General features: G+C 44.4%; 1 protein-coding gene and 1 pseudogene across 1 annotated transcript; one reads left to right on the top strand and one right to left on the bottom strand.

The window, feature by feature from the left end:
• Nucleotides 1–177: 177 nt before the first annotated feature.
• LOC109735828 (uncharacterized) lies at nt 178–3,343 on the top strand (annotated as a pseudogene).
• A 566-nt stretch (nt 3,344–3,909) lies between these two features.
• On the bottom strand, nt 3,910–4,420 carry LOC123494839 (uncharacterized). The gene has a single exon (XM_045231291.2). The coding sequence runs from the start codon at nt 4,418–4,420 to the stop codon at nt 3,983–3,985; it is 438 nt and encodes a 145-aa protein (XP_045087226.1). The 3' UTR covers nt 3,910–3,982.
• Between the last annotated feature and the right edge of the window lie 9,068 nt (nt 4,421–13,488).

Here is a 13,488-nt window from a genome sequence, read left to right as displayed (position 1 = left end):
CTAATATCTGTTCAGACCTGAACAAGATTCCTCACCAAGTCACACACGTCGTTTATTAGTCTTTGTATAATTAATCTGGTGAACAAGGTTTCTTACTCGTGCAACAACAACAGTTTTCCCCATGGTCCTACTATGCGTCCATCAAAATTGCTGATGTTTGGTGCTCCCATTCAACAGATGCAGATCTTTGTCAAGACCCTCGCGGGCAAGACGATCACCGTCAAGGTCGATCCAGGGGACACCATCTACATTGTCAAGGCAAAGATTCAGGATCAGCAGCGCCGTATGTTTGGCAGGAGGAGCTGGATGATGGATTAACTCTGGCTGATTACCCCATTGAGGATGGAGGCACCCTTCACTTTGATCTGCGGCCCCAGAGAAGGAAGATGCTAATCTTGATTAAAACGTTGACAGCCAAGATCTTTGCTCTTGAGGTCGATAACTTGGAAACAGTCGGCAGTGTCAAGGATAAGATCCAGGTTGAGGAGGGCATTCATGTGGACCAGCATAGGCTCATCTTTGCTGGGAAACAGATGGAAGACTTTCGCACCTTGGGGGAGTATGGCATCAAGCACCAGGACATGATTCACCTGGTGCTCCGCCTCCGCGCCTGACTAGCGAGTGCTACCAAGACTTTCTTCCCAGTATGCTTCAGACTCTTTCTGTTTGCAAATTGTCCAGCCATGCGGAAACCTGCGTAAGAGCGTGCGCTAGTATGTCAGACGTATTTGCTACCTACAGGCTACAATCAGTATGGTCGAAATGTACGTCATGTGCCTTTCTGTCTCGCCCTGTGGTGCCAGTGAAAAAGCAGACGTGGCCAAAGAGCGCGGGTTAATGTTGTTCGAAGTATTTGCTACGAGCACTCTGTTATCAAGAATCAAAGCATTTGCTACTGCATTGCTGAAATTTGGCCTGCTAAATGTCTTCATAGCATGAAGTGGCTTCCTTGGCTTTCTTATTTTGCTTGAGGGTATTTCATGAATTTACACAACCCTGCGGTAATGGTCCGCGTACATTACCAGATTTACTCAGAAATTCAGAAACACACAAGAGCATTGCATATTTTTTCTAAATTTTGACAACCATATTCATCACAGTTGTATATTGGACAGGGAGTATTTCTTACAGGAAACTTGGGAGACATTTTAGATCTTTGTGTAGAAAATATAAACAACCAACAAGTACAGCAAGCATGAACAAATTTGTTTGACTTGCCTCTAATGCTTTGGCCCGACACCGCCACTCGCAAAGAGGCCCACAGAATTACAGAAGAATCCCCGTACTCTTAATTTTTTGGTATTCATTCACTAATGTGAAGGAAAGGAGGAATGTGATTACGATAATCTGGAGGATTTGGCAGCTAAGGAATGATCAGTTGCATGATAAACCAGTGCCACCAATGACAATAATAACAAAGAATTTTTTTCGCAAATATGCTTTACAGCGTATCATTGCATTGATAGAGAGAACAAAGATTTTTTTTTTCCGTCTAGTTACATGAGCTCTTTGTCTCAAAATCAGTGCAAGGATGGCCATGACCCTATGAAGGGGAAAGGAGTAGCTGATGGAGGATGCGGTCGGTCCATGCATAAGGTGATTGTTACCGCCCATGCCCCATGGCCTCCACCAGTGGAGGGCATCTTGGCGATATCAGTGGATGGAGCTTTTTGCGCAAATGAGAAAGGAGCAGAGGTGGTTATCCATCCGCGACTCGGCTGGCGACCTTGGCCTTGCAGCCTGTAAATACATGGCTAGGTGTGGAGATCCTCTTCAAGGAGAGCTACTGGCTGCCACGGAAGGAGTGCTTGCGGCGCACACATATGTAGCAGGGTCGTTTGTCCTCCAAACGGAATACTCAAATCTCATAAAGATACTGAATAATCCGAGCCAAAACAAGTCACGGCTAGGCTAGCTCGTTAAAGAGTTGAAGGATCCATTCGTTGAAGTGAGGGAGCTGAAGATCGTGAAAATAGATAGACATCAGAGTAGGGTTGCAGATTCCCAGCTACGCTCAGAGCATCTCTTGGGTGGAGGTACAGTAGTTGGCGCCTAAAGGGGCAATTAAATCATAGCCGTCGGATAGAGATCTGACACGGGCTACATCATCTGCTTCATTTGAGCGGGTGACGGTTCACCAGCGCATCTCGACCGTTGATTCTTGAACTGGACGATTTCGTTGGCTGTAGCTTCCGAAAGGGAAAACAGAATTCAGGTAATTCTGCGCCGTCAAGAGCCTTCCTTTGGAAGAAACCCAGATGATTTACCTGCAGAAGCCCTATCCGTGACATATAAATCCCCAGGATCCATCGTTTCGAGCAAACTAATTAACCATCGGTTCCTTCCTCCTCTCCGGCGTCACCGAGTTCAAGACTTCAAGGTACGCTAGCAGTTGATCTTCTCATCTCTCTGCCTAAACTCGTCATTGGTCTCACTCTCATCTCTAAACCCTACCTAGTACGCTACATCCATGAATCGATGGGATAAATTTGAGGAGGTTGCGATGCGCATGACTGATAAGATCTGTTCTTCCTGGGTGGCTGGGTTCATCTTGAGAGACGAGATCTCTCGCCGATCTGTCCCAGCACGTATTTTTCAGAATCATTAGTAGTTGGATGGAGCTTTGTTCGTGTTCTCTCCGCTCCGGTTTAGTCTTTAATTAACTTTGCTTACAATATAGTACGTCCGTACTGATCTAAACAATGTTCCTCACCAAGCCATGCTTATCGTTCATTGTGATTAGTCGGAACAAGATTCTTGCTCGTGCAACAACTGTTCTCCCTAGTAATTGTTCTACTATTTGTACGTCCCCTCTAAATTGCTGTTGCTCTGTACTCTCATTCAACAGATGAAGATCTCCGTCCAGACCCACGCTGGCAAGCCGATCACCATCATGGTCGACCCCTCGGACACCATCAACGTTGTCATGACGAAGATTCAGGATCAGCAGCGCCTTATCTATGGCAAGAAGGGGCTAAAAGGCAGGCGCACTCTGGCTGACTGCGATATTCAGGATGGATCCACTCTTCACCTCGATCTGCGATATGATAGAAAGAGGAAGCAGCCACGTGTTGTACGTGGTGTGCAACCCAAATTAGCGAAAAAGAAGAGAAAAATATACCAAATCTTTGTCAACGGGCTTACCGGCAAAATCACTACCTATGATGTTGAGGACTCGAGTACCGTCGAAAGTGTAAAGGAAATGATCCACAAAAAGGAGGGTGCTCCCGTGGACGAACAAAGGTTGATCTATGGCGGGAAACAGCTAGTGGATGGTCAGACCATGGAGGACTGTGGTATCCAGAAGTTGTCCACCATTCACCTGCTGCTCCGCCTCCGATAGTGTGGTGTATGTATTAGGGAAATTAGCAATTTCCGATAGTGCAGTGTATGCGGTGCATGCATGGCTGATAAGATATGTTCTCCCTGCATTCATCTTAAGAGCATTCATCTTAAGAAGCGATATTTCTCGCTGGGCTGTCACCGACTCACCGTATGTATTTCAGAATCATTAGTTGTTGGATGGAGTTTGTTCGTGTTCAACTCCACTCCGGTTTAGTATATTTTGATTGGCTTTTTATATAGTATATTATGTGCCGTTTGACTAGGGAGTATACTAGTATGTATCCATACTGATCTGAACAAGGTTCCTCACCAAGCCATGCTTGTTGTTAATTACTAGTCGTTACTACAAATCTAACAGAGTAACAGATACTGGAAAACGTAGCGCGTGTAGTAGCAAATAGTCCGATCTTGAAAACAGACTGCTCGTGGCAAATATTTCAAACAGCATTAACCAGGCCTCTTGCATTTGGCTTATGTTTTCACTGGCATGTACCACAGGATTAGACAAATGGCACATAATACACATTTCGAACATATTGATTGTGTAGCAAATAGTAGCACACACTGGTGCGCTAGGTTTTTACACGACTAGACAAATTGTAGCATGCTGAGAAGAAATCTGGGAAGCACTCCTTAGTCAGCCGCGGATGCGGAGCACGAGGTGAATGATGTCCTGCTGCTTGACGCCATACTCCTCCATGGTGCGGAAGTCCTCCATCTGTCTCGAGGCAAAGATGAGCCTTTGTAGGTCCACGGGAATGTTCAACTCGACCTGGATCTTGGCCTTGACATTGTCGACGGTGTCCAAGTTCTCAACCTCAAGGGCGATGTCCTTGCAAGTCAATGCTTTAAGTATGATTAGCATCTTCCTTCTTTGGGGGCGCAAATCAAGTTGAAGAGTGGATTTATCCTGAATGTCGTAATCGGCCAGAGTCAATCGGTCCTCGAGCTCCTCCCTGCCAAACATAAGACACTGCTGATCCTGAATCTTCGCCATTACAATGTAGATGGTGTCCGATGGATCTACCTTGACGGTGATCGTGTTGCCACTGAGGGTCTTAACAAAGATCTCCATCTGTTGAATGAGAATTCCAAACATTAGTAATTTCAATGGGTGGAGAGTAGAACCAGTGAGAACAGTTGTCGTTGCAGAATAAGAAATCTCGTTCATACTATTAATTACAAAGACTAATTAACAAGGGTGACCTGGTGAGAAATCTTTGTTCATATCTGAATGGATACTACTACCTGTAGTACCGTGGACTAAGAACAGATACAAAATCAATATTAAAATTCACAATCTCTTTGTTTATGTTACCATTGATAATAAATGCGGAACAAAAAAAATGAACTAGCTATCTTAACACAAACTCTGTTTGATTACACGACAGACAGAGCTGCATACTGCACAACAGACCTACGGGTTAGATATCTTTTTCTTTTCAGAAACAAACCAAAAGATTAATGATATCATTATCCACCTGATCTAACTAATTTTAAGATCTGAAAATCACGACAGCAAATAAAAGAGAAAGAAACATGGATGTTCTATAGATTATATAAATTCTGTGTTGGCTTCAACTATTTATCAGTGGGAGGTTCACCACGCTGCCAACAATAATACATACAAGTACATCCTGCCCAAAGATAGTTCAGTGGTTACAAGGAAGGATGCACCGGCTATGAAATTGTCTCAAGCTGCTTTCAAGCAAGCCAATTTCTATTTCCTAATGCATAAATAATTTACTTAGTGCTTACAGGTCATCTTGCCATACTGACAGCAAATTAAATGGGTCGGAGCATATTCTATAATGCACTACAGCAGAAAATTACAACCAAAATCATAACCACATAGGAAACAGATCACACTCCTTATTGGATGGCTACTAAATCAATGGATATATGAAAGACTAGGGTGATACTTTACATAAGAAGCTCTGGAAATGTTGTATATATACAGGCAACTGCACATAGTATAAAACCTCTAGTAACATGTTTCCTCACCTTTATTTCGGATAAAAGGACAGTTTTTTTTTTTACCAAATTCCCATTCAGAAACAAACATAATGAAAAAGTTTATGAGGATTGAGGACTAGACTGCTTTCTCACAAGTCCATAGCAGAGCACAAATGAGTTAACAAGACGATAAGCATAACATATCAGTGGCAACATGACAGACACAAAATAGACGCCTTGGGTAAATCAAACTATGTATATATTTAGCCTAAAGGGGGACTGCTTACACCAGACAGGCTGGAGGCGGACAGAAGGTGGTTCTCTTATAATCAGCGAAAGGGAGGAGGTGGATCTGGGGCCGAAGGCGCCGGACGAACACCGCAGCGCCGGAAACCGTGCGAGCAGCACTGCCTGCAGTCTCGTAGGCGGGTCAGGCGTCGACTGCGCTGCGTGAGGCGAGATAGGAGAGCGGGGTGGTGGATCTAGGGGCTATGCGGGCGCATGTTGACGAGGAGATCTCGGGGATTCGGAGGCCATGGCGATGGATTTGAGGGCCTGCAAGAACAAGGGTGTGGGTGGGTGCGATTGGGTGAGCTTAGCTGCTTCGTTATTTTTACAAGAGCAATAGGCGCCCGCCGGCCGCCGGCTCGATAGCCATTGGATCAGTCCGCAAGATTGGCTGCTGCGCGTTTTCTAATGCCACGAAAGCTCAGCTAAAAATAACGTCAGGAGCTCCAATCAGCTCCAACTCCAATAACCAAATTATATTGACATAGAAATACGAGACAAGTATCAAATATTTGTCAACGGGTTTGCTCGCGGTTCCACTGTCCTTGAGTTTGAGGACTCGGATACCGCCGAAAGCGTCAAGGACATGATCCAGTTCAAGGAGGGTGTTGCCGTCGACTAGGAGAGCCTGGTCTATGGCGATAATCTGGTAGTGAGTGGTCACACCATGGGGTACTATGGCATGACGAAAGAGACCACCATTGATCTAACTCGCCGTCGCCGGTCGTGCCATGTATGACTATGACAGACCCAAGGTATGGACTGTCGCTCGAATTCAGAAAAACAGAGGAAAACGCTGAATTACTCGGAGAAATAGTAGGATTTTCATTCCAGATCGGAGGAAACTCGAGCTAGGTTTAGCAAGCCGGAACACGGCTGCTTCAAGGGCACAACCCGGAGTTACAATAATCTGCCTCCTCTCCACAGGCAGAGCGGCTTAAGAAAGCAACAGAAAGTGAAAAAGGTGAAAACGACAGGTTCAGGAAAAGTTCAGTAGCTTAGGCACAACGCACACGCCGTGGTCCGTCCATCTGAAGATCAGCGGCTCACAGGCAACGGCAGTCCACGAAGCGGTACGCGACTCTGGCAGCCGTTGGATGGCAGATCGATGGTTGAAACGCTTCCGGCAATAGAGATAGACTGTTCCTCATCAAGCTCTTGTCGTGGGTCTGACAATTCCCCCCGGATGAGAACAGACTTGCCCTCAAGGCTGAAAATCAGGAAAAACCTTTTGAATGAAAGCTGCGTCTTCCCATGTAGCGTTCTCCACTGGTAAGTTGACCCACTTAATTCTCCATTGCACCACTGGAATACTGATATCACCTTGGACGCGTGGAATGAGTTTCCTTTCCAGAAGAGCTTCAGGTTTGATCAAGATGTGGCCCTGATCATCCAAGAGTGGCAGCTTGGGGTTAGGCACTGCATCTAGTCCGATATGCTTCTTCAGTTGACTGATGTGAAAAGTTGGGTGTAAGTGACAATCATCAGGAAGCAGCAGTTTGTAAGCAACTTGACAAATTTTCTGTAGAACTTTGAAGGGGCCATAGTACTTGGAATGTAGCTTGAGGAACCTATGGATGCTCAGGCTGGTGTGCCTATAAGGTTGCAGCTTCACATATACCATGTCACCAACTTCCAACTGTCTATCAGACCTCTTTTTATCAGCATAGAACTTCATTCTTTCTTGGGCTCGTAGGAGGTTGTCCTTGCTTTGAGCAGCAATGGAATCTCTGTCCATTTCTGCTTGTTGATCCTCTCCTTCTGCTGGTGGTAGCATTAGTTCTGCTATTTGTGGTGGGGGTTTTGCATAAAGAGCTTGAAAATGTGTCATCTTCAGAGAAGTGTGAAAACTGGAATTATACCACCACTCAGCCATGGACAGCCACTTGTACCACTTAGTTGGTTGAGAGAAAGCCATGCACCTCAAGTAATTTTCCAGGCATTGGTTCACTCGTTCAGTCTGACCATCAGTCTGAGGATGGTATGAAGTGCTGAGATGTAGTTTAACTCCCATCTTTGTGAATAACCTTTGCCATAAATTGCTTGTGAAGATTTTATCTCTGTCAGTTACAATCACTATTGACAGGCCATGCAACTTAAAAACATTATCAGTGAAAGCTTGAGCTACTGTCTGAACAGAGATGGGGTGTTGCATAGCTATGAAGTGAGAATATTTGGTAAACCTGTCCACCACTACTAGGATGAGGTTTTTGTGGTGAGACATGGGAAGCCCTTCTACAAAATCCATACTGATGTGTGTCCAAGCAAAATCAGGTACTGGCAAAGGTTGCAGCAACCCTGGGTATGGACTGTGATGAGCTTTGTTCAGTTGACAGACAGGGCATTGCTGCACAAAAGATTTCACATTTTGTCTCATTCCTGGCCAGGTGAATAAGTTTTTTAGCCTGTGATAAGTAGCTCTTTCTCCTGAGTGTCCTCCCAGTTCAGAAGCATGGAAAGAAGTTAGGAGGGATTTCCTTAGATCAGTATGATTGCCAACAAGGATTTTCCCTTTGTACCTGAGAACTCCACTAGTAAGGGTATAAGGTGGGTGTCCTGTTGGGGCAATGGCCAGTTGGGTAGTTAATTCAGAGCATTTTGGATCTTCTTTGTAGCTTTTGACTACCTCAGTAATCCAAGCAGGAATGGCAGCACTGGAAATGAGAGTAGAAACAACATATTTTACTCTAGAGAGAGCATCAGCAACTTTGTTTTCTTTTCCTTTTTTGTATTCCACTCTAAATTTATATCCTAGAAGTTTGATGAGCAACTTGTGTTGTATTCCCTCTGTGAGTTTCTGCTCTTGAATATGTTTCAGGCTCTGTTGATCTGTTCTAATGATTATTGAGGATGCAGCAAAGTAGTGCTTCCATTGTTTGATTGCTTCAATTATTGCCAGAGCTTCTTTGTCATGGGTGGACCAGCCTGCAGCTTTGGGTCCAATTACTTTGCTTAAGAAAGCAATGGGCTGCCCTCTTTGCATCAACACAGCTCCAATTCCATAACCTGAAGCATCAGCTTCCAGGACAAAAGGAATGGAGAAGTCAGGCATTGCTAGCACAGGAGCAGTGGTCATGTGTGTTTTCAGTTGTTTGAAAGCATTTTCTTGAGCTGCTTCCCATTTGAAACCATCCTTCTTTAATGCTTCAAAGAGTGGTTTACAGGTGATGCCATAGTTTTTGATAAACCTCCTGTAGTAACCAGCCAGTCCCAGAAAACTCCTTAAATGTGTGACATTTTCAGGAGTGGGCCATTTAACTATTGCTTCTATCTTTGCTGGGTCTGTAGAAACTCCATCAGCAGTAATCACATAGCCCAAATACTCTACTCTGTCTGTAGCAAAGGTGCATTTAGAAATCTTTGCATATAGTTGGTGCTTCCTCAAAGCTTCCAATACTAACTGCAAATGTTCCAAGTGTTCCTTGTATGACTTGCTGAAAATGAGGATGTCATCAAAGAAATACATAACACACTTTCTTAGTAATGGCCCTAAGACAGAGTGCATTAGTTGGTGGAAAGTTGGTGGTCCATTGGTAACTCCAAATGGCATAACCAGAAACTCAAATAATCCAATGTGAGTATTGAATGCAGTCTTCTCAATATCTCCCTCTTTCATTCTTATTTGATGATATTCACTTCTCAAGTCAATCTTTGTGAAGATACATGCTCCATGGAGTTCATCTAACAAATCCTCAATCATAGGAATTGGGTATTTGTTTTTGATGGTGTGCAGGTTGAGCTTCCTGTAATCAATACACAATCTCCATGTCATATCTCTCTTCCTTACTAGAATAGCAGGTGAAGAATATGGGCTGTTGCTCAATCTTATTATTCCTTTTTCAATCAGTTCCTTGATGATGTTCTCTAGAGCATTTTTCTGATTGTATGGCATTATGTAATTTCTCTGATTGACTACAGGAGCTCCAGGTTCCAAGTTAATTGCATGGTCACAGTCTCTCTTGGGAGGGAGAGTTGTGGATTCTTGGAAAATGTCTTGGAATGTTTCTAGTAATTTTTTCACCTCTGGTTTATGCAGTTGTTCTTTGTTCTCAAACAATTGTACTGGTTGCATCCACATTAATGCTCCATACAACATATCTTCTAGGATATGTTCCATATCTTGAAGAATAGGAGTACAAGGACTGGTGGGTAGTGTTTCGTCATGGAATGTGATCCTTTGTCCAGAGATCTCCTGTATTGTTAGTTCCTTTTTAGGGAGATCAAATGTGATTGGGCTGTGTTTATACATCCAATCAGCCCCTAAGATCATATCATAACCACACAGCTTGAGAATTCTGAAGTCTGAAGAAAAGTTGTGTCCTTGTATGGAATATTCTGTTTTAAAACATGCAAAATCACTGGCAAGTTTTCCCCCATTGGCTACAGTCACTTGCACATGTTTTACTGGTGAGATCACACAGCCAGCTTTTAGTGCAATTTCTGGTGACAGAAATGTAGTTGTGCTCCCACTATCAACTAGTGCCAGGGCAGTAGTATTGCCAAGTTGTACTAGAAGAGAGAAAGTGTGTGTAGGTTTATCCTCAGGTTGTCCTTGGGCAGCATGCATGGAGATTTTCAGTGGAGCATTGTCTGACTCTTCCTCTTCATTCTCTGAATGTTCTTCGTCAGCATCCATAATATATATCACTTCAGGATTTACTTCAGTTTGTTGTTGTAAAGCTTGGATTTGAGCTCTTTGTGACATCTTACAAACATGTTTATGTCCTGGAAACCAAGGTTCCCTGCACTTATAGCAGATCCCCTTCTCTCTTGCTTGTTGAATTACAGTGGCAGCAGTATTGCTGCTTGTTGTATGAGGTTTTGCAGGCTCCCCCACTGTCTGCTTCTTGTAGAAGGAAGGAACAATTCTGGAAGTAGTAGGAGGAGGCACATATTATTCCATTCTTCTGGCAAACCACATTGCCTTCTGCAAAGTTGTTGGTTCCAAACATTCTAGGTGGCTTTGGATGTAAGGGTGCAGCCCAGAAATGAAACTATGCATGTAGTAATCATCTGGGAGTGCAGGATTGTCCCTTCTCATTAAGTTCATTTGCTGCTCAAAGGAAGTGATGTACTGTGTTACAGTACCAGTTTGTGACAGTTGGTGAAATGCTTTCACATTCTCACAAATTGAGGTGGTAGCAAATCTTTCAGTCAGATGTTTGCAGAATCTATGCCAGGGCATATTGTGTACCAGAAAACCAGTACCTCTCCACCACTGCATTGCTTCTCCTTTCAGGTATGAGACAGCAATTTCTGTCCTCTGCTCAATGGGAGTTCTGGCCGATGAGAAATACTGTTCAACATTCTGTATCCAAGAGTCAGCATGGTTTCCTTCAAATTCAGCAATGTTCAGTTTTGCAGGTTTGACAGAAAGGATGTTCCTTCTGACATCAGGAGTATGAGGCCTGGTTCTAACAGTTTCTCTTCTGAAAACTGCTTCTTCAGGTAGTTCTTCAACAGTTAGCATTTGTCTGGCAACAGTTTTCCTGCTGGTTTTGTGGAGTGAGCATCTCTTGTTTGTTGGTAGCATGATTGGGGTGCCTGTAGGGTCCTTTCGGCGTTCCATCCAAGTTGAGCTCTTTGCCAGTCACCTTATCCACTAAAACTGCAGAACCAGCAACTCTGTCTGTTGCTAAGTGATTACTTGGCAGTTGCTTGGGTCTTCCTGGAGGTGCAGCCTGAGGAGTAGCATGATTGCTGGCTTGAGCAGATGGAGGTTCTTCCTCCTCTTCATCTTGTTCAATGCAATTGCTGTCAGTAATCTTTTGCAAACTGGCCTGAATTTTCTGAAAGTTGCGCTGGATGCTGGCAAAGTTCTTGTTGACTGACGCCGTGAATTCATAGAATTCTTTCTTGTCCTCTTCCCGATCTTGGCGCAGTGCCTTGATGTCCAACTGCAAGGATTCCAGTTCCAGAGCGCTAGTATCAATAGTGTCTTCAGGTTTTGACATGCTGACGAACCCGCAGTAGAGCACTACGGCTGCCGCTCACTGGGTGGGAGAGGAGGGATTTTACGACCGGTACCCCGGCAGCCAAGCCTCACCAACCAGATCTCCCGTCGCCGCAACCTGTACGCCACCGGAGAGTAGCACTAGAAGGGTGGGTTGGGTGGAATTTTACTCTGAAGAAGTGTTCTTCAGAAACCTCCGCCGCAAACCTTCTTGCTACCGAATGATCTACCGCCGCCGTACGCCTCCCTGCTGCTCACCGCCACCTACAGACCGCATCCAGATCGGATCTGGCTCCAATTCGCCACCGCCGAGGTCAAGAACCTTGCTCTGAATACCACTTGACAGACCCAAGGTATGGACTGTCGCTCGAATTCAGAAAAACAGAGGAACGCTGAATTACTCGGAGAAATAGTAGGATTTTCATTCCAGATCGGAGGAAACTCGAGCTAGGTTTAGCAAGCCGGAACACAGCTGCTTCAAGGGCACAGCCCGGAGTTACAATAATCTGCCTCCTCTCCACAGGCGGAGCGGCTTAAGAAAGCAACAGAAAGTGAAAAAGGTGAAAATGACAGGTTCAGGAAAAGTTCAGTAGCTTAGGCACAACGCACACGCCGTGGTCCGTCCATCTGAAGATCAGCGGCTCACAGGCAACGGCAGTCCACGAAGCGGTACGCGACTCTGGCAGCCGTTGGATGGCAGATCGATGGTTGAAACGCTTCCGGCAATAGAGATAGACTGTTCCTCATCAAGCTCTTGTCGTGGGTCTGACAGACTAAAGTGAATACCTACACTAGTGCAGAACAGGCCTTTATCACTGGTTCGTAAGGGCCTTTAGTGCCGGTTCTGCAACCGGCACTATGGAGTGGAGACTAAAGGCCCCCTCTTTAGTACCGGTTCAGCACGAACCGGCGCTAAAGTGCCACCACGTGGCACGAGCCAGGCCCAGGTGCTGGTAGACCATTAGTACCGGTTGGTAGCACCAACCGGTACTAAATGTTTGGGGGGGGGGTTTGGTTTTAATTTTTATTTTTCCATTAATTTTGTGTTTTCCATTTAATTCTTTTTTGTTTGCTGGTATTTTACGATACTACATATTGTACACGTTATGCATATATATAAATAGATTTTCTCGTAGAACCGATCATATATATAAAATCGAATGTCTCACAACCACCATTAATTATTCACACATACACATGTATATATATACAATTTCTCCTACATGTTGCCATGGTGCCTTTGGAGCACGATGACAAGTGGTTCATGGGGGCGGTAGCGGGTAATAGTATTCTCCTTTGGGATCTATGACCTGGTCGAGCAAAAATCCCGTTATTTTCTCTTGAAGTGCTCGTATGCACTCCTCTGATAGGAGCTTGTCCCGCACCTCTTTGAACTGTTAAGAAGGAGATCAATATGCATGTGTATTAGTTGTGTGACTAGATATCGACAATCATGTAAGATTTGTGAATAGTGTTCTGGCAAACGTACCCAGTCCTGTCTATCAGATCTGCTCCTTTCGGACGCCATCATGCGAATGTTCTCGCAAACGTAGTATGCACACACTTCAGTCCCCGGCGCCTGCTTCAGGGCCTTTATGACAATAGAATTTAACCAGATAATAATTAATCAAGCATGTTAATTAATTAATGGTATTGAAACAAGAATTAAAGAGATGGTAGCTAGCTAGCTAGTACTACTTAATTACTTACCTTGGGTCGATACCAACTTAGCTTTTGTCGCCATTTTCCTGGAGTCACCTTGATGTACTTTGCTCAAGCCCTACCCGCCGGCAAAGAAAATTAATAAAGGAGTTATTAAAAATAGTTCATATCAGGAAATGACGAACTAAATAGGCCGAGATATAGTTAATAATGATTGAAATAACCTGTCGACTATCCCCTTCACGATGCTGTAGTCACTATTTTTTTAAGTAGTGAATCCAGTA

This window comes from Aegilops tauschii, chromosome 7 (genome assembly GCF_002575655.3).
Source record: "Aegilops tauschii subsp. strangulata cultivar AL8/78 chromosome 7, Aet v6.0, whole genome shotgun sequence".
NCBI lineage: Eukaryota > Viridiplantae > Streptophyta > Magnoliopsida > Poales > Poaceae > Aegilops > Aegilops tauschii.
Note: the sequence above shows the minus strand (reverse complement) of the source record. Positions and strands in the feature narration are given on the sequence as shown.